This window comes from Hirundo rustica, chromosome 8 (genome assembly GCF_015227805.2).
Source record: "Hirundo rustica isolate bHirRus1 chromosome 8, bHirRus1.pri.v3, whole genome shotgun sequence".
Classification (NCBI taxonomy): Eukaryota; Metazoa; Chordata; class Aves; order Passeriformes; family Hirundinidae; genus Hirundo; species Hirundo rustica.
The window spans coordinates 20,249,384-20,266,932 of record NC_053457.1 but is presented as its reverse complement, the minus strand read 5'-3'; the positions used below and the strand labels follow the sequence as shown (position 1 = coordinate 20,266,932).

The window sequence follows — 17,549 nt, the reverse complement described above, 5'->3', positions numbered from 1 at the left end:
TTTTTCTTTTTTAGTTTTTTTGGAAACAGGCATCATCCCACTCCTTTTTGAAGTTCACGTGGAAACCTACTTTAAATCTCAGTTTTTGAGGGCTGCCCCCTTTGCCCTGTCACAGCAGGCTGGAACTCAATAAGAGCTCAGGCAAGCGTAGCGGGCCGGGCAATGGGTCTTGGCGGGCTGCACGCTGTGAACTCCTGCCTCACTGAATCAGCTTCTGTGTGTTTTTATAACTGCCTTTTTTTTTTCCCTGTTAATTATGCCCCAAGGCTGTGGAAAGACAGCATTTATCTGTTTCAACAGACTAAGCAGCAAGTGTTCTGACATGTTTATCAGGCAAATTGTACCTGACAAAAGGTAATTACATATGCAATCAAGTCCAGAAGTAACTGGGTGATTAGGGGTTAATAAAATGTTTAGCATAAGAAATATTCAGATTGTGAGCAAGGAGAGTGGGCCAGAAGTGACATAACTGACAGTGATATATTAAAAGAATTACTTTTCTTTGGGTGGAATATTTGACTTTACCGAAAGGTAGGTAGGAAATTAAGTGTACAACTCAGTTTTATCTCCAGCTCCTGAATCACTGCTGTCGTTTGTACAACCAAAGCTATTTGCTGATGCTCGTGCTGCTTCAGAGGAGATTCCAGCTTGCACCATTCCAACTTGCACTAAGCCACCTTGATCATTTACAATTGGGATTTTTGTAGTATAACCAGCACAGTGTCTAATGGACACTTGTCCCCATTTCCAGCTGCAAAGCTCATGTCTCCTCCTTCTGTCTGTTGCTGTGTTCACTCTGTGCATAGCTAGTTCCCAAAGTTGCATTCTCTTCCAAGATTATTCCTGACAGTTGCCCAAAAGTAAAAAGGAAAGGGCATCTGTATGATATCTGAGGATGTGACAAGAGGCTCAAATGGCATTGAAAAGGCCGGATGGTCGATTTCTGCAGTTCCCAGTGCACGAAATTCTCACGTAATTACAAGATGGCCTAAATACAGGACTATGGCTGAGCTGCTCTGAACTTTTGGTAATACAATACAAAGCTTTAGTGAGCAATGATGAAGAGTAATTTCTATTCAAACACGGCCATATCACCTAGATACTGGGAAAACGGTAGAGTACTAACTTTGAAGAATAGGTAAAAGTACCCTATTTGAAATCAGAATTCTGTCCCTAAAGGTTTAAGGTCTTTTCCCCTCATAGCATCAGTATTATAATGTTTTTTTGTTAACTGATCCTGTTAGCTAGCAAGGTCTTAACAGTACAGCCTCTTTTAACCAAAACATAGTTTAGTATCTTTTAGAAGAGAAGTCTTCCAATTAAAAATAGCAGTGTTATCTGTATAATGTGAGAAATTACTATAATCTTTTACAAAAGTACTTTTCTTTTCCAAGTGATTTTTATTTCTAGAGACACCTAATGTTAGTCATAAAAGGCATTTAGAAAATACCTGCACATGAAGGGAAAATTACAAAATCAAAGCGCTGTAGAACGTAATTCAAAATAAAAGTGCAGTACAGCAACCAGAGGCTTAAGTTACCTATAATGTTAGAAGTATACATGTGACTAATAATATAATGGTTTGGGAAAGCAACACTGTTCCACCTACATTATAAGAAACATGCTGTTCTATGATGATCAGCCCTCATGGTTCCAAGATGTTGGATAAAGGTTCCCTTTATAGCACACCTTTAGAAGAGGCAAAATCCTCAAATAAGGTGGAAGTGTAGACTGTTTCTTGTATTTTGTAAATGGAAGTAAGTGTACAATAAATATGATGTTCCCGTGTGGTGTACAGGAAAGGCTAAATCTTGTTCTTTTTTTTCCCCCTCTTGTTCCTTGTTGTTTTTTGTTTTTTTTTTCCACAATGACTCAGACACGCACACATCTCTGCAAATTGTTCCTAGCCAGAAGGGAATAATTGCTCCTTGCTCCTAGGGAAGCGTATTCTGCTTCATTATAAAATACTCGGGTGTAGTATTGCCTGTCTGAGCTTATTCTTATTTTTCATGGTTATTATGGGATAAAGAGCACAGCAGTGCCATTGTTCCTGGGTAGCAGAGTACATATATTTAGTTTATTCAGTGCTTCACAGTGTGTTTTGGCTGCATGATAAGCTGCTTCTGACTGAACACCCTTGGGTGGCTCCTTAGGTGGGGCTGAGTAGCTTTCTAACAGCCAAAATAGGCTGTGCTGCCTCCAGATTCTGAGCAGTGAGGGAGAGACTGCCTTTCTGTCTGAAGTACATGTGAACTTAGGAAAGATGCATGTGCAAAATAAACATTTTTCTTATTGTAATTTCGAGGCAAGCTGTGCACAATCTAACCTTGAAGGAGTCGCAGCCAGTAGCACCAGTATGATGTGATACACTCTGAGGCTCTGACTGATTTTTGAGGCTGGGAAATACTTATTGCCAGGATCTACTGTTTGCCCATATTTATCTTTTGACAGTGTATGCCAGTGTGGAGCATTCCTTATTAGACAATACATCTCAGTTTCAGTTATTGTCTCAGTAATGGTGAAAGCTTTAATAGATAAAATAGTAGTAGTTGCTTTAACTTGGCCTTTAATAATTTTTGATCCTAGATGCTGCAGTAAAAACTACTGTTATGGAACTAGCAAACTGTCCTGCGCTTCATGTACATCATCTGCCTGTGGCAAAGACAGTCCCACTTTTTCTGTATCAGGGAGAGGAATTAAAATGATTAATTTAAATAGGGCACACATTTGTGTAGCAAAAGATGACAAAAATCGGAAAGGAACAGAGCTGCAAAAATTGAAAGATTGGTGAGTTAACACCTCTGCCTTGTTGCTGCGGGAGTGAAGGTAAATTTGGTGTTGTGCTCAAGTGAAGCTTTGCATGAGTGGATTGAAGTTATTTCCCACCACCCATGTGGTGGTCCTGGGGCCAGTGAGTCATTTCTGCTAGACTGTCCTCTCTGCCACTGGCTGCTTGCCAACCTGCTCCCGTCACACGGCGCCTTGCATGGGCTGGGCATCCACCGAGCCCGGGTGCCAAGGCAGATGCAGGTGATAGGAATGGCCAGGACACAGGTCCCAAGAGCTGCACACCAGGCAGCTCTCGCTGCAGGAGCTCTTGCAGCTCTTGCTCTTGACCCCACAGCATGCAGTACTTGCTGTCAAAGCCCACTGCATACAGCAGTATGCCACGGTGCAGAACTGCAGCTGTGAATGGGACAAAATGCTCAGTGTGTAATCGTGCACAGCAGCAGTCTGGTCTCCAGCAGTGTCTGCAACTCCCTGCCATATTTAATCCAGAGCCAGGACATGATTGTCACACTGCAGCCACTGAACAGATGCACAAAAGGAGGGAAGGGGGCTGTGACTAAGTGGCATGTGTCATTTGATTGTGTGTCTGGGCCTTTGAGCTACCTGCCACATATGATGACAGCTGCTTGAACTTCAGAGATTTATTAGCATGAAGTTGGTTGCATGCAGCTCTTCGGTCATGCATGGAGCAGGGAGGAAGCTCTGGGTACAGTCCCCTTGACAATAGTGTCATCTCTTTGGGTCTTCACTCTTTAGGGCCGGGACTGCCTTAGAGTGCACAGAATATGCTTCATGTTCTGTGTGACTTTTTTTTTACCTCGTGTTGAAAAACAACAGACTTCATGGTCTGTTTAGAGCCCTACAGCATACCTGTGTTTGGCCAGGTGACAAATGAGGTGTAATCTTCCAGCCATCACTGTCACTGAGATTTCCCAGAGCCGTGGCACAGTCAGTTGAGTCAACCATTGAAAGCATGTATGAAACTCACTCATGCAGTATTGTCAGGGAAGTTTCTTTGAACTTGTCAGCACTGTAATTGTGTCAGTCATCAATGGCTTTGGTCTGCACATTACTAGCAGGTTGTTTAGGATTTACCCAGAATCCTCAATTTCAATGGTAGAATAGGGATAAGAAATGAAATCTTTCACCTCTGACTCACTGAATACAACTGCAGAAACCTTGGTCCATCCTTAAGGACCATGTCCCATGAGCCCATGACAAATAGCACTGTAAGCAGCAGTAAGTTATTAATGACCAAATTATATAGTTTGGGTTCCTGTCAACTTTATCCTCACAGCTTGTCTTGTGCATCTGCCTGTCCTATCTTTCCACTCTTTTGGTTTTGCTTTAAAATAACCTCTGTAAGGACTGTGAGGACACCACAAACTGTGTAACACAGGTAATAACGAGTGAACAACATGCACTAGCAACTGAGGCTGTGAGTTTGACAACTGATGCCAATTTCTGAGTTATCAAGCCTTCCCAAGTCTGTTTGCTTGGTGACTGAAGGCATATTCTCATCAACTCAGTAAAATTGGTGGCATCCATCTTGAAAAAGGGCTTTGTGGGAAAGAACTGCTTGAATTTGACCTTGGTGGTCATCATGGAAATCTAATCAGCGGAGCCTCCTTGGGTTTTAGATCCTTTCACCCCTATGAGATAGTTAAATGTAAAATCTAAGTGTCACTGAGGTTTGTAAGAATCCCTGAAGGTCTTTGGGATGACAGAGCAGTAGGTGTGTCTGAGGTCCATTATAATGCCAGGAAATGTTGCTACCTAGTCCTAAAAGACTATACTACAAATAAGGAAGGAGTAATTAATTAGAAAATTATGTACTTAAATTAGACACTATATTTGAAAGTAACATAAGAGAGTGCTTTGGAAGTGGAAAATTTTGCAAAAAAGCATAGAAATTTGAAGCTGGGAAGACTGGATCTATCCTTTTATTCTGTAAATAGTTTGGTGTTATGATTTTGGGCATGAGCATTACTGGACACCTCTAACAGTTTATCAGGCTGAGAAGTTTGAGTAAGGCAAGGTTCTCTGGGGTGCAGCCCTCCTCTTAATGTAGCCTGAGAAGTCAGAGGAGCAAGCGCCTGCTGCAGCTCTGCTTGTGGGAGCAGGGGCTGCTACTGTTGTGTCCCAGCTGTAACAGCTCTGGTCTGGCTTAGCGGAAGCAAATGTTTGAAGTGAGCAGGGCTCTTACTTGAAATAGCAAAATGGTGTGACTTGCAGTAGTCCGTTACATTTTTTAAGTGGTTTTGTTACACAAAATCCTGTTCCAGCCCACCTTTCCAACGTTACTGATTCAGCGGGTCTCCAGGGAAGCAGGGCTCTGGGTTACACTGAGGACCCGGCTCAGCGGAGCAGCCACAGGCACTGCACGCTGGGGCAAAGTGTTGTTAGTGGTTCCCAACGCTTATTTTAACAGTAGGTTTGGCTAAACGGGACAGCCTGAGAACGAGCCCTCGTTAGCCCTCAGCAGCAGGACAAGGCCAGGCCCCAGACGCAGGGGGAAGCTGGGGCGCCCCGCCATTGACGTCAATGGCAGTGGGGCCCGCTGGCCCGCAGGTAGCCGTGGGAAAGGCATCCCCGAGCGGGGCTGCCTGTGCCCTGGCCCCTGGCAGCCTGGGCAGGGTGCCCAGCGGTGCCTGGCCTGCACCCCGTGATGGTGGAGGGGGAATTAGGCTTTGAGGGCTACGATGGTGCTGGCTGCTGGAGGTTCGGCATTGCATCTGATTGTAAAAGCGGGCTGGTTTTTTTTTTTTTTTTTTTTTTTTGAACAGCAGCTCTGAGATCATGAGTCAAAGACCTGATTTGAAACTGCAGCCAAGCGTAGGACTGTGCTTGGAGACTTTTTGTTCCTCCACTTAAGTGTTTGGATTCGTTTGGGCCAGAAGTGTGCCCAGGGCTTAGTGCTGAATTTCAGGGATCGGTCACAATGGAGAGTGCGGCCAGGAGGTGTTAAATTCGCTTCGTTGAGACTACCTGACCCTCTCGTTTAAATTGCTGTGAGAAGCAGCAGACAGGAGCATCCCTGTCTTGCTCCCCACGGTAAAACAAGTTCCCAAATACTAAAGCGTGAAGCCATTAGCATCCCCTCCTGGGGCCGAACCTGCGCAGCCGCCTCCCTGCACACTGAGGGAGGTGAGAGCCGTTAAAGAAAGAAATGGGCAGGTGAAGGGGGGGTGTTGGCGGGGCTCGCCGAGGGGCTGCGCCCGGCCTCTCTCCGCAGAGCCGCCCCGCACTCCCTCACCCGCCTCTTCCCTGCAGCTCCTGGACCTCTTCATGGTGTGGGACTGGTCCACCTACCTGGCTGACTACGGGCAGGCCACCTCCAAGTACCTGCGGGTCAACCCCAGCACGGCCCTCACGCTCCTGGAGAAGTAAGTGCGGGGCCGGGGCCGCAGCTGCCGGCGCGGGGATGCGAAGCGGCGCCGGAGCCGGGGCCGCCCTGCCGGGAGCGGCGGGGCCGGGGCCGCGGGAGCAGCCGACTGCCCAACCAGCGGCCGCCCGAATTGCTGCTCTAGGGAAAGGAGAGGCTGAGCTGTGGCCGTGCTGAAGCCCGTGCGAGCGTTTCGGCCGGCCTGGCGGGCGGGCAGGGTGAGCAGGGCGGTCCGGTACCAACCTGCTTGTAAAAACCGCATCAAAACAGTTGCGGTTTCATTACGCTTTCTAACAATGTTTTCTCTCCTCTCCTGCCCGCGATGAAAATGTCTTTTGCAGAGTTCACAGAGGGTACGTATCGCCTGTGTTGTTACAAAATATTGTTTCTGTAACTTACTTAATTTCCCGAATTTCGTTTTTATATCCGTTGATACGGGAAATCAGCCATATAGATGCCCGTTACTGACGGTGAACGAAACTTACCCATTTGCCGAGTCTGAATTTACCATGGAAGGAGATGATACTAACGGGTTTTCTGACTCACTTCTCTCCTAAGGCAATTGGTAGGATCAGGGTCCTGCTGAAGGGGTATTTGCTTAATACTTACAGGTTATTTGTGAGGTAGTATTTGTTAAAACGAATTCTACATTGCAGTAGTTTAAGAACACATAGTGAACAGGTTTTGTAGTCTTTCAGTTCTTATTAGCAGAAAGATCAAAAGAGGAACAGTAGTAAACTGATCTGAATAGTTGGATTTTTCCTTTTCAGTTTATGTTTCTAACGTGTTTGTCCTTTGCTTTTTTATTTCTCTAGAATGAAAGACTCCAGCAAAAAGAACAACATTTTTGCTCAGTTCAGGAAGAATGACCGTGACAAGCAGAAGCTAATAGAGACTGTAGTAAAGCAGCTTAGGAGTTTAGTGAATGGTATGTCCCAACACACATAGGCCTCTTAAATCGACAGTATCTCATCACAACAAGAGGTGTTTCTTAGCCACTATTTCTACTAAGCAAATGGTGATACCAGTTAGGACTTTTGTTTGATGGAGAGACAGAAAAATGCAGTAGATGGATTGTACATGTAGTCTTCAACAAACAATTCTTTGTATGTATTTTTAATGGATCGGATACTATTTTGTATATTGTAAACAAATGGTGAAAAATAAGGTTGTACAATAAAAACCAGCGCAATCGTATTGTACATGGAACAGCTAAACTGTAAATATGTTATTTAAATATATGCAGATATGGTGTCCAGAATTTTGCTCCAAGTAGGAATTATTTGAGAAATGATCCCTTAGTTGCCGTTTTCTGGTTGAATCTTAATTTAATGTTTTGAAGCATTGAGATACTTGTGTTTCGGATGCCACCTATTGTTTTCCTGCATTAAATGTATATTAGCCTTAAAGTGATTGGACATAATTTTGTATACCAGGTTTTGTAGTCTGGAGGTATGAAAAAGTCTTCTGATATTTAGTACCTTTGAAAACTACCTGAGAACTAGACTTGATATCTAATTTAGCATTAGGACTTGCAGGCTTTGTTCTCCAAAAGGATTTAATCTTGAGGTTGTGAATGTAAATAACCATTTGAGTTCTTTATAATGTGACATGTTGTTTCGTTTTGGTTTTGTTCCTCAGGGTTACTATTTCTAACTGTACTTTTGTAAGATCTCGGGTTCTTTATCCCACGCTGCAGTAAGGAATAGGTTTGCCGCTGTTGGTTTCGTGCCGCATCTGTTTGTTAGTTTGCGCTTTCTCCTGCCAGCCCCATCCCAGCGATTAGCATTTTGTCCGACTGTCGGTCTCTTTGCACCGTCCCCCCCTGGCTGTTTTAGACACTTAAGAGAATGTCTAACAAATTCAAACCAAATGGAACGTGTAAAAATAATGTACATTTTCGCTGTATTTTTAAGTTATTGACGGTCTAAATACAGTAATGTAAACCTCACCCCTATTCCTGTTTAATTTCACACACCGGAACGCACATCGGAGCCGGTTTCGCGGGACCTGTGCAGGTCGCGACTCATTGCTAATTAATTTACCGCCGGGGAAGGCGGCCGGGGATCCGCGCGGCCCCGACGGCGGGCTGCGGGCCGGCAGCGCTGCGGGCCGGCCCCGACCGCCGCTGCAGGCCGGGAAGCCGGGGGCGGTGGGGGCTGCGGAACGGGGCTGGGTTGCTCTCTGGCCGGGGGAGCCCGGGACGGGACTCGCTACCTGGGCAGGCCGGCCCGAGGGGGCGCCGGGAGCTCCCGGCGGGGCGGAGAGCGGGGTCCCCCGCTCCCAGGGGCGGCCGTCCCGCCTCCGGCTGGGGCGCCCCGAGGGGCTGAGCGGGGCGGGAGGGGGCGCCGGGCCCCCGGCCGGGGGGCTGCCCCGCCGCCGCCCCGAGCCCCTCGGCCGCTGTCCCCGGCCCTGCCGCGCCAATCACCGCACTTGGCCGCGCTGCTTAAATATGCAGCGGATACGTCATCTCCGAAGGTGGATCGGGCGTAAGTGGCCAATATCTATATAAATGTGGCCGAGGGGCGAACCGGCAGCAGGAGGCGAGCGGGGCCGGGCGGGCAGCAGCCGGCAGGGCCCGTCGCGCAGCGCCCGCAGCCGAGTGGCGGGGCGCCGGCCCCCCGTGCCCGACAGCCGCCGCCCGCCCCGTCCCCGCCGCCGCGGGAGGATGCCGGCCGGCCTCTCCTGGCCCGAGGCGGCGGCGCTGGTGCTGCTGGCCCCGGCTCTGCTGGTCGCCCTGTGCCGGCACCTGTGGGCGCTGCGCTGGAGCCTCAGCCGGGACCGCGCCAGCGCCCTGCCCCTGCCCAAGGGCTCCATGGGCTGGCCCTTCTTCGGGGAGACTCTGCACTGGCTGCTCCAGGTAAGGCGCCGGGGGACGGGGCGGGGTGGGAAGGGGCTGGTGGGAGCCACGGGCTCACCCGCAGCTCGTCCCCAGGGCCACCGCTTCCACAGCTCTCGGAGGGAGAGGTACGGAAACGTCTTCAAGACCCACCTCCTGGGCCGGCCGGTGGTGCGGGTGACAGGCGCTGAGAATATCCGCAAGATCCTGCTGGGTGAACACACGCTGGTCAGCTCTCAGTGGCCCCAAAGCACCCACATCATCCTGGGCTCCCATACTCTGCTCAGCTCCTCTGGTGACCTGCACCGCCAGCGCCGCAAGGTGAGCCCCACAGCCACCCCGACGGGGCACGCAGCCCAGGCGGCACCTCCAGCCCAGGCCTGGGCATCGGTGACATGTGTGCACCACCTGCTTTAACTACCTGCCTCTCTTCCCCCCTTCTCCTCCTAGATCCTGGCCAGAGTCTTCAGCCGTGCCGCCCTGGAGAGCTACCTGCCGCGGATCCAGAAGGTTGTGAGCTGGGAGCTGCGGGGCTGGTGCATGGAGCCAGGCTCTATCGCAGTTTATTCCTCCGCTAAAACCTTAACTTTCCGCATTGCAGCTCGGATTCTGCTGGGGCTCCGCCTGGAGGAAAAGCAATTCAAGGATCTGGCCAAAACTTTTGAACAACTGGTGGAGAACCTCTTCTCCCTGCCCCTCAACATACCCTTCAGTGGGCTGCGCAAGGTACTGCCGCCTGCGCTGCTTCCTCTGCCCTTGTGGGCCTGGGCCCTGGCGGCACAGACCCCCTGTCCCTAGGCCCACAAGGGACATATCTGATGGGCCAAGACATCTGCAACACCCCCGTTCTAGATCTGAGGGCTCGGTGTCTTACCTACCCCAGCCATTTCCCCTTCTCTCTGCACTTCTCACCTGCTCCTGGCTGGCTTCCAACACCTCTGGGCACTGGATCCAGTTCATTGTACAGCACAGGGCTCCTCTTTTTCCCATCCCGTATGTTGCCTCTGGTGAGTCCATCCTGTCTGACCCTGCCGCATCTTATCCCATCTGAACGCATGTCAGCCCACGGCAGAGGGGTCTGTGGGCATAAGCACAAAGGCAGGTGGACACAGCACACCTCAGCTTAGCACCCCTTCTGCAACTCAGGCAGGCTGAGAACTCAAAACCTTCTTATGGTCCTCGGTCCCTTGTAGCCCAGCAGCCCAGAGACAACCCAGGGAGAGGGACAGTCTCCTCTGCCTCTTTCAACCTACAGTTTCTTTCCTGCTATTCTGCTCCTCTTTGCCTGCTTCTCCACACTCCTGCTCTAGGTGTAGGTCCTGTCTACCATTCTTCCTCTCACATTCCTCCCTCCTCTGGCTTTGGTTTCTCCACCCTTACCACAGCTGCAGTCTCCTGTACACTTCAGCCAGGTCTTCCCTCATCTCTTATTTCCACTGTGAGCTCTGCCCTGTTGGATCACCTTACCCAGCCAGTCCCAGTTGTCCCCCCGCCTTCCTGCTATTCTTCATCAAAGTTTGTGTTTTCACCGTCCAGTTTCCCTTTGCAGGTTGTTACCAGTATGAGCTTTCATCCCTCCTGCCCTATCCCTCTTTCATGTCAGCCAGAGCCTGTCTGGTCCCAAACCAACATCTTCAACTTGCCTTTAGGTTCCATTTCTCCTCACTCCCTGCTCTGTTTACTTTGTCCAATCCTTCTCACCTCAAATCTAAGCCTTTGTATCTTCTTCCCAACATCTGGCCATGACCTTATTTAATTTCAAATTTCTGGCCCTTCTGGATTTTGCAGGAGATATTTTTGTAGAGAGTTGTATACTGTGACTTCATCCATCCCACTTTGCAAAGGCATTGCTGATCACTTGACTTGCTGAGATCTTACGTGGATATTCTGCTGCCCTGGAGTGCAACACACCTGAAGATGAGCTGACTGTGATTAATGTGTCTTTATCCACTATACCCTTGTAAAAGCATTTGTGCCTCGCTGTCTGGACTCAGTTTTATTGTTACCTTTTCTTGTCCCTTGGGATAAGCTTCTTTTGGACCTGACACAACTGTAGGTTTGCTCAGTGCAGATGCCTCTGAACTTGGTAGCATGGGTTTACTGCTGTCTTTTCCTCCCAGAGAGTTTCTTGGGACTTGTTGCATTTGATTTGCAACAGCAAGGCAACAGAATGTGCAGCTTTTCCCCCCCAGACTGCTGCCTCTCGCAAGGCTCTGGGGCTGGGCAGCAGATTAAACAGTTCTTGCTGTTACAGGTCCTGGTTTTAAGGATTGCTACACTTGGGTTCCCTGGTCTCTCTAGAGAGGGGGGCAGTTCCTAAGGTTCTCCTGAACTCTGTGTGCCTCTCACAGGGAATCAAAGCACGGGACATGCTACATAAGTTTATGGAGAAGGCTATACAGGAAAAACTGCAGAGAAACAACCCAGAAGACCACAGTGATGCTCTGGATTTCATAATGAACAGTGCCAAGGAGCACGGCAAAGAATTCACCATGCAGGAGCTAAAGGTAAGGAGAACCTCTGCCTTGCAGCGCCGCTCCTGACTCGGTGGCTGCTTGAGAGACGTGGGCTGAGGGCCAGGAGGAGGCTTGTGTGGGGACCAGCACCAGCTGCTGGCTCCTGCCCCCTCTTACCTGCGGTGAGGACACCAGCTCCTGCAGGAACGAGGGAGCCTGCACTCAGCACGCTCTTGCTCTTGTAGTCTTGTGTCCCTTTGCATTAGAAGGGACCCTTTTAAAAGGGAATAAACGCCCCTTCTACCTTTCCTCTTCACGGCCACCAGCCTTCAGCCTGATGTAGGATGTGGTGGGGTTAGGAGGCTGCATTAAGGCTCTGCACTTCTGTGCACTCAGTAACCTCCAGGACACTCTCTTGGAAATGTTTAGAGCTATTTGTGTGCTTCTCAAATACAGCCCTGCTCCCAGCCTAGGGCAGGGTGTAGATCACATCACTGGACTCATCACGGCTGTGAGTCCAGAAATTTCTGAGGTGATAAATCAGAATGGTCCAGGGATGGAGCGATAGATTCCAGGTCATTCCGTATCACCTCCTCATTCATCAGATCATGTAGCTGGTGGATTGCTATGATGAAATATGATGTAGGACTGTGACACGGGGATGAGCCCAGTAGTCATTGCTGAGCCAAAGCCACCGAGTGAATGTGACAAGTATTTTGCCAAAGATCTTGGGAAAAAGAATTGCCATTAGTACTGCATCATTCATAGTTTCACGTCACTTAGTATCAGTGAATGATGGATGACATTGCATTTATATGACAAGTTTTGAAGCAGTTTTACATGGGTACAGCAGCTGGATATGATTTTAAAGTATTTGAATATAGTTTAAAGGTAGTTTTACTGTTTATTTAAATATTTCAGGATAACTATCAAAAGACTAATGTTTTATAAATATTTCGTAAAAATGCAGTTTCTAAATCTAAAATATTTGAAAAAATTTGAGTAACTATTAGATATAATTAGAACCAGCATATATCCCTAAATACATTTTTAAATAATTATTTATTATATTATTTATTCTACCAATGTTTAGTTATAATTTAACTTTTTAAAATAATTGGCAGATTCAATATGCGATTAAGATTAATTAATCTCTGTTAATAGTCACTTTAATATTATGCAAGAATAATTTCACATTCTCTCATCATGTCCCTGGCTCTGACCACAAATGGAATAAGGAGATATTAAATGTAATGTGGACTGAGTGACATGGCAGCGACCTTGGGCCAGCTGATTCAAATTAAAATATATTCATGTATTGTTCTGTACCTTTATGGTTAGAAAATGTCTGTTTTTAACAAAATTACTTGCAAACTGAACTGCCTATGCTTGCAATTGTGGAAATATTTTCTACCTTAATAAAACAGTAGTAGAGGTCTCATTTAATGAAACCGTATAATTGGATAAAAAGTCCAAAGCTGTCTCAGAGTTGTGGATATATCTGTCTTTGAGAGACCCTCCAGACACTGGCACAAACTAGTCACTAATCTGCTTTTTTTTCAAATGATCTGGAAAGACAGTTTTCCCAGAAAATTTCCTAAATACGCTGTGGCTTGTACTGCTGCCATAAGCTCACCAGGGCCCTTGAAATGTCATTAAAAAGATATTGCTTTGCCAGCAATACTGTTTTAAAATATTTTAAACCTTGGGAAGATTTAAAAAAACCCATCCTGCATAATAACGCCGTCGCTGGCTGGGTGTAATGCTGCCTGTTCTGCCTCCCAGGACAGGGACAATACTGGTGAAGAAGCTTGGGAATATCCTGCCTTCCAGTCACTGGTTCTGTTAGCTTTGTAGAAGCAGGAGGGGAAAGTTGTGACAGCAGATGTGACACAACTTCTGCAGCAGCACTGTCAGAGGTTGATGCAAAGAGCTTTAGGGCTGTTATTTCAAACCTAAGAGTTTGCCCTAAATTCCTTGCATGCTATTGAAATGTCTTGGGGTTTAACTGCATGTGGTGGAACTGAGAGGTTTCTTTTCATCTACCTTGTGAATGTAAAAATTCCTGCTAATGCCTGCAGGAGGTGTGATAGGGGTTGACAGGGATCTGTTGTTCCAGGGGTTTTATTTCAGCTGAAAGATGCCCTTGAGAGCTGCACTTTGCCAAAGCATCCAGTCCAGCCAATATATGGCACTAGGGATGGCAGCAAAGTGTCATCTTCGTTACATTATCCTTAACTTTATCAGACTTGAATCCAAGTACCTTCAGTCTTCAAGTGTTCTCTGTGTTTGTGGCTTCACCTCTCTAGAACCGGTTGTGTCAGAACAATTCAAAGTCCAGACACACTCATGTGAAAGGAAACTGCTCTGTGTCCCTGGGGGATTTTGCTCCTCTTTGCCCCGGGGCTGGAGCAATTAGTGCTCTGTAATACCAGTCAGGTCCCAGGGGGGCAGCTCCTGGTACTCCTTGTTTCTCCTTGGCATTTGTCTCTGGCCTCAGCACCCCCAGCCCTGTGCTATGGAGCCACTGGCACCTTCAGATGGTGCTGTAGGTTTGAGCATTACGTTTGCTGTCAGAGATGTGTCATGCCATGAACCAGCTCGGGGCAACCCTTAACTTTTGGAAAATCACTTGCAAAAGTTGATCAGAGGGTGCTGCAAACACCAAGCAGCCTGGTATGTGCTGTTCCATATAGAACCTACAGACAGTCCCACAAAGGCTGGGAGGCTGTGAGGAGGCCCCTGACCTTGGACAAGGTACATATTACAGATTTGACCATGCTGTGGTCCATACATCTGTCTGGTTAACTTCCTATCTTGTTATGGATACACCTGCCATGGAGCTATTGGGAACTCTGCTGTGTTTCAGACCGTACAGCTTGAAAAGCAAGCAAGTCCTTTGTGTGCTCCTTGCTGGCTACAGCACTTCCCAGCCTGATCTGCTCTAGCAGAGAGGCCTTTAAGCTTTTGACTCTTGCCTTGAGTCTCTTCCCAGATAAGATCAATCATAACTGGAGATGGATCAAATGCAACCCATTTTAGCTGCCAGCACATCTAGAATTTATGCATAAACCACTGCCCGTAACCACTGCCTGGGCAGAAAAGTAAGAGCTGGGTGCAAAGGGGAATTGGCAGATGAAGATAAAAAGCATAATACTTGAAATGGACTTCACTCAATGTGCTATAATGCATGCTAAAGTGCTGCCTTAAAATTGGTAAATCTTGTGAGGAAATCTTAGAAGAGCTGGACTGGAGGTAATGTGTACTCATCCCAGCTGTGGTTCTGCATCAGTCATTTAGCAAGTGGATGTCTTCCTGTTCATACAGAAACGCTTTAATCCCTGCCAATCCAGGATGGGTGCAGGTCTGGGGAGAGCAGAGTGGGGGCCAGGGCCCCCTGCACAGGGGAAAAACCTGCAAAAGGTGAGAACAGTCTGAGACACAATCGCTTTGAAATGTTATTCAAACTTGTCATTTTCATTCCTCTCCCAGGAATCAGCAATTGAGCTCATATTTGCTGCTTTTTTCACCACGGCTAGCGCTAGCACCTCTCTGATCCTCCTGCTATTGAAGCACCCCTCAGTGATTGAAAAAATAAGGCAGGAGTTGATGTCCCATGAGTTGTACCAGCAGAGTGAGTGCTGCCCTGCAGGACCCTGCCTGGACACCCTGACCATCCAGAGCCAGGACAGAGAGAAATCACTTTCCCACTTCACAGCCAAAGGCATTCACAAGGACCAGAGCCAGCCCCTGGCCCCGGTGGAGGAAGATTCCCTCCAGTCGGGTGCCCTGCTGGAGTCCACTGTCCCCCGGAGCAGCCCCTGCACTGGCCCCCAGCTCCCGGCTCCATCGGGGCAAAGCTGTCGCTGCATCTCAGACATCAGCCTGGAGAAGCTGAGCCGCCTGCGCTACCTGGACTGTGTGGTTAAGGAGGTGCTGCGGGTGCTGCCCCCAGTCTCCGGAGGCTACAGGACGGCGCTGCAGACCTTTGAGCTCGATGTAAGTGCCTGGCGCTCCAGCAGGCCACTAAAGAGCTGCTGCCTGCCGTTGTGTGCAAGCACCCTGTGTCCAGCACAGTGGTGGTGCTTGGCAGTGTAGCTTGAGGGAAGTGTCACCCTGCAACCCCTGTGGGTCCCAGCTGGGCTGGGGAGAAAAGGAGACGTAGAGCAGGTGACAGTGCAGTGGGGCTGTCCATAGGCACCCTCTGCTCCCCCTCCAGTGGCACGGGTATGTAACAGTCCTCTCCTCCCTCTTCTCTCCCTTCCCCAGGGCTACCAGATCCCCAAAGGCTGGAGCGTCATGTACAGCATCCGTGACACACATGAGACAGCTGCTGTCTACCAGAGCCCCCCCAGCAGCTTTGACCCAGACCGCTTCGGCGCCGGCCGGCCGGAGGCTGCGGGCCGGTTCCACTACATCCCCTTCGGCGGAGGGGCACGCAGCTGCATCGGGAAGGAGCTGGCGCAGGCCATCCTCAAGCTGCTGGCCATTGAGCTGGTCAGCACGGCCCGCTGGGAGCTGGCCACCCCTGGCTACCCCACCATGCAGACCGTGCCCATCGTGCACCCTGTCAATGACGGGCTGCAGCTCTACTTCCACCCGCTGCAGCCCAGCCAAGGCCACGAGGCCTGAGCCAGGGGCGCGCTGCTTCCCCAGCCCTGGAGCCGATGCCCCTCCGCAGCTGCCGGGAGCAGGACTCTGCTGCCCCAGGCTGGGTGTGCTGCTGGGACACTGCCCAACAAAACCCTGAAGGTCTTTCTGTTTTTCCCCTCGTGGTGTACAGGCTGGTAGGGTGTGCAGGGTGCTGCAGTAGGGTGTTCTGCAGAGTCCCACTCCGGAGCACTGGGGCAAAACCTGCTGGAGCTGCTGGCAGGGTGCATGTGCCGTGGGGAGTCAGTCAGCCCCTGCCCCATACAGGCCCACAGCTACCAGGGAAGGGGAGCAAAATTCCCAGACCCACAGCTAAGACTCCCAGAGTTATCTCCTGTAGGTGTGTTTTAGGAGAGGCAGGACAAACATCCTGCATACTGTAGCTTTTTAGATGAAAAAAGAGGGAAGTTGTGGGGCTCTGCAGGAAAACACAAGGCAGAGTTGCCCAATCCATGGCATCAACTCTAGCTAGAATAATAGGGTGTAAAGTCGCTTTAATTGTAAATATTTAACCTCATTCATGCACTTCCCTTTAGAGGTGGCACAAAGAGGATATCTCTCATTCACCCTCTAGTAGTAGCTGTGTACGTTGTGCTTAAGCACTGTGCTGGTGCTTGGGGACTGCCATGAAGCCCCCTCTGAGGTCCCCCCAGGATACTCTCCCCAGCCACAGCCTTCCCATGGGATTGGACTGAAGCAGGGGAGGGGGCTTTGGAGAGCAAATGTTTAGAAAACAGACATTTCTGAATATGTAGAAAGTCCCTTGTTCCTGATGCTGTTCACATTGCAGAGGAGATTTGCAAGGCGACACAGGCCCCGTGGTATCTGGGGGTGACCAGACTGACTCTGTCACCTCTGTCAGCCCAGCTCTGCCAGGGAAAGGGTTAGGACAGCAGCTCCATGTGTCTGTCCAGGAGGTGGTACCTGAGGCTAAATGTGGGTGCTGGGGGCACCCTTTTAGATGGCTTTTGAGTTCCTCCCCAGGGTATTTCTCTCCCATATAAAATAAAATGGAGTGAGTCCTGTTGTTTGTGTACTGAGAACAGAGCTGGGCTCAGGCCCTTGATCCATAAGGACGTGTTTATACATTTCTTTCAGCTTCACTTCTGCTCCCCACTGTCATGTATTCTGTGTGAATGCAGTGAGAAAATAATCCTCCTCATCCCTCCAGAGCATTCCATGCCTGGTGGCGTCATGTGCTCTGTCTGAAGAACCAGCTTGACCTGTGAGGGCCAAAACACGGCACGAAGACAGTGTCCCTTTGGAAAAGGCTCTGGGGAGCTCTCCAGTCTCCTGAAACTATCATCATCCTGCTTCAGTGCTAGGGCCTTGCCCTGGCCAGTCCCCCTTGCCTGTCGTGCCGGGGCCCTGCAGCAGGGCATGTGCTGGCATTAACTGTCAGAGGGCTGTGCAGTGACCACCTCACTAC

General features: G+C 49.2%; 2 protein-coding genes across 11 annotated transcripts in view; both read left to right on the top strand.

Moving 5' to 3' along the window:
- Nucleotides 1-8,126, top strand: part of EXOC6 (exocyst complex component 6) — an 89,433-nt gene extending 81,307 nt beyond the window's left edge. For 5 of the 10 annotated variants that reach the window (XM_040070594.2, XM_040070597.2, XM_040070593.2 and 2 more), the window contains 3 exons: nt 6,064-6,176; nt 6,517-6,528; nt 6,991-8,126. In XM_040070594.2, coding sequence (XP_039926528.1) covers nt 6,064-6,176; nt 6,517-6,528; nt 6,991-7,123 — 258 coding nt within the window. In that variant the 3' untranslated portion in view covers nt 7,124-8,126. Of the gene's footprint in view, nt 1-6,063; nt 6,181-6,516; nt 6,529-6,990 lie in introns of those variants that run through there. The other 5 variants (XM_040070599.2, XM_040070595.2, XM_040070602.2 and 2 more) reach the window with 2 other exon arrangements.
- A 717-nt stretch (nt 8,127-8,843) lies between these two features.
- Nucleotides 8,844-16,851, top strand: LOC120755885 (cytochrome P450 26C1). Its single transcript, XM_040071485.1, has 6 exons — nt 8,844-9,035; nt 9,111-9,335; nt 9,465-9,740; nt 11,366-11,521; nt 14,963-15,469; nt 15,740-16,851. The coding sequence occupies exons 1-6, from the start codon at nt 8,844-8,846 to the stop codon at nt 16,100-16,102; spliced, it is 1,719 nt and encodes a 572-aa protein (XP_039927419.1). The 3' UTR covers nt 16,103-16,851.
- Nucleotides 16,852-17,549: the final 698 nt, after the last annotated feature.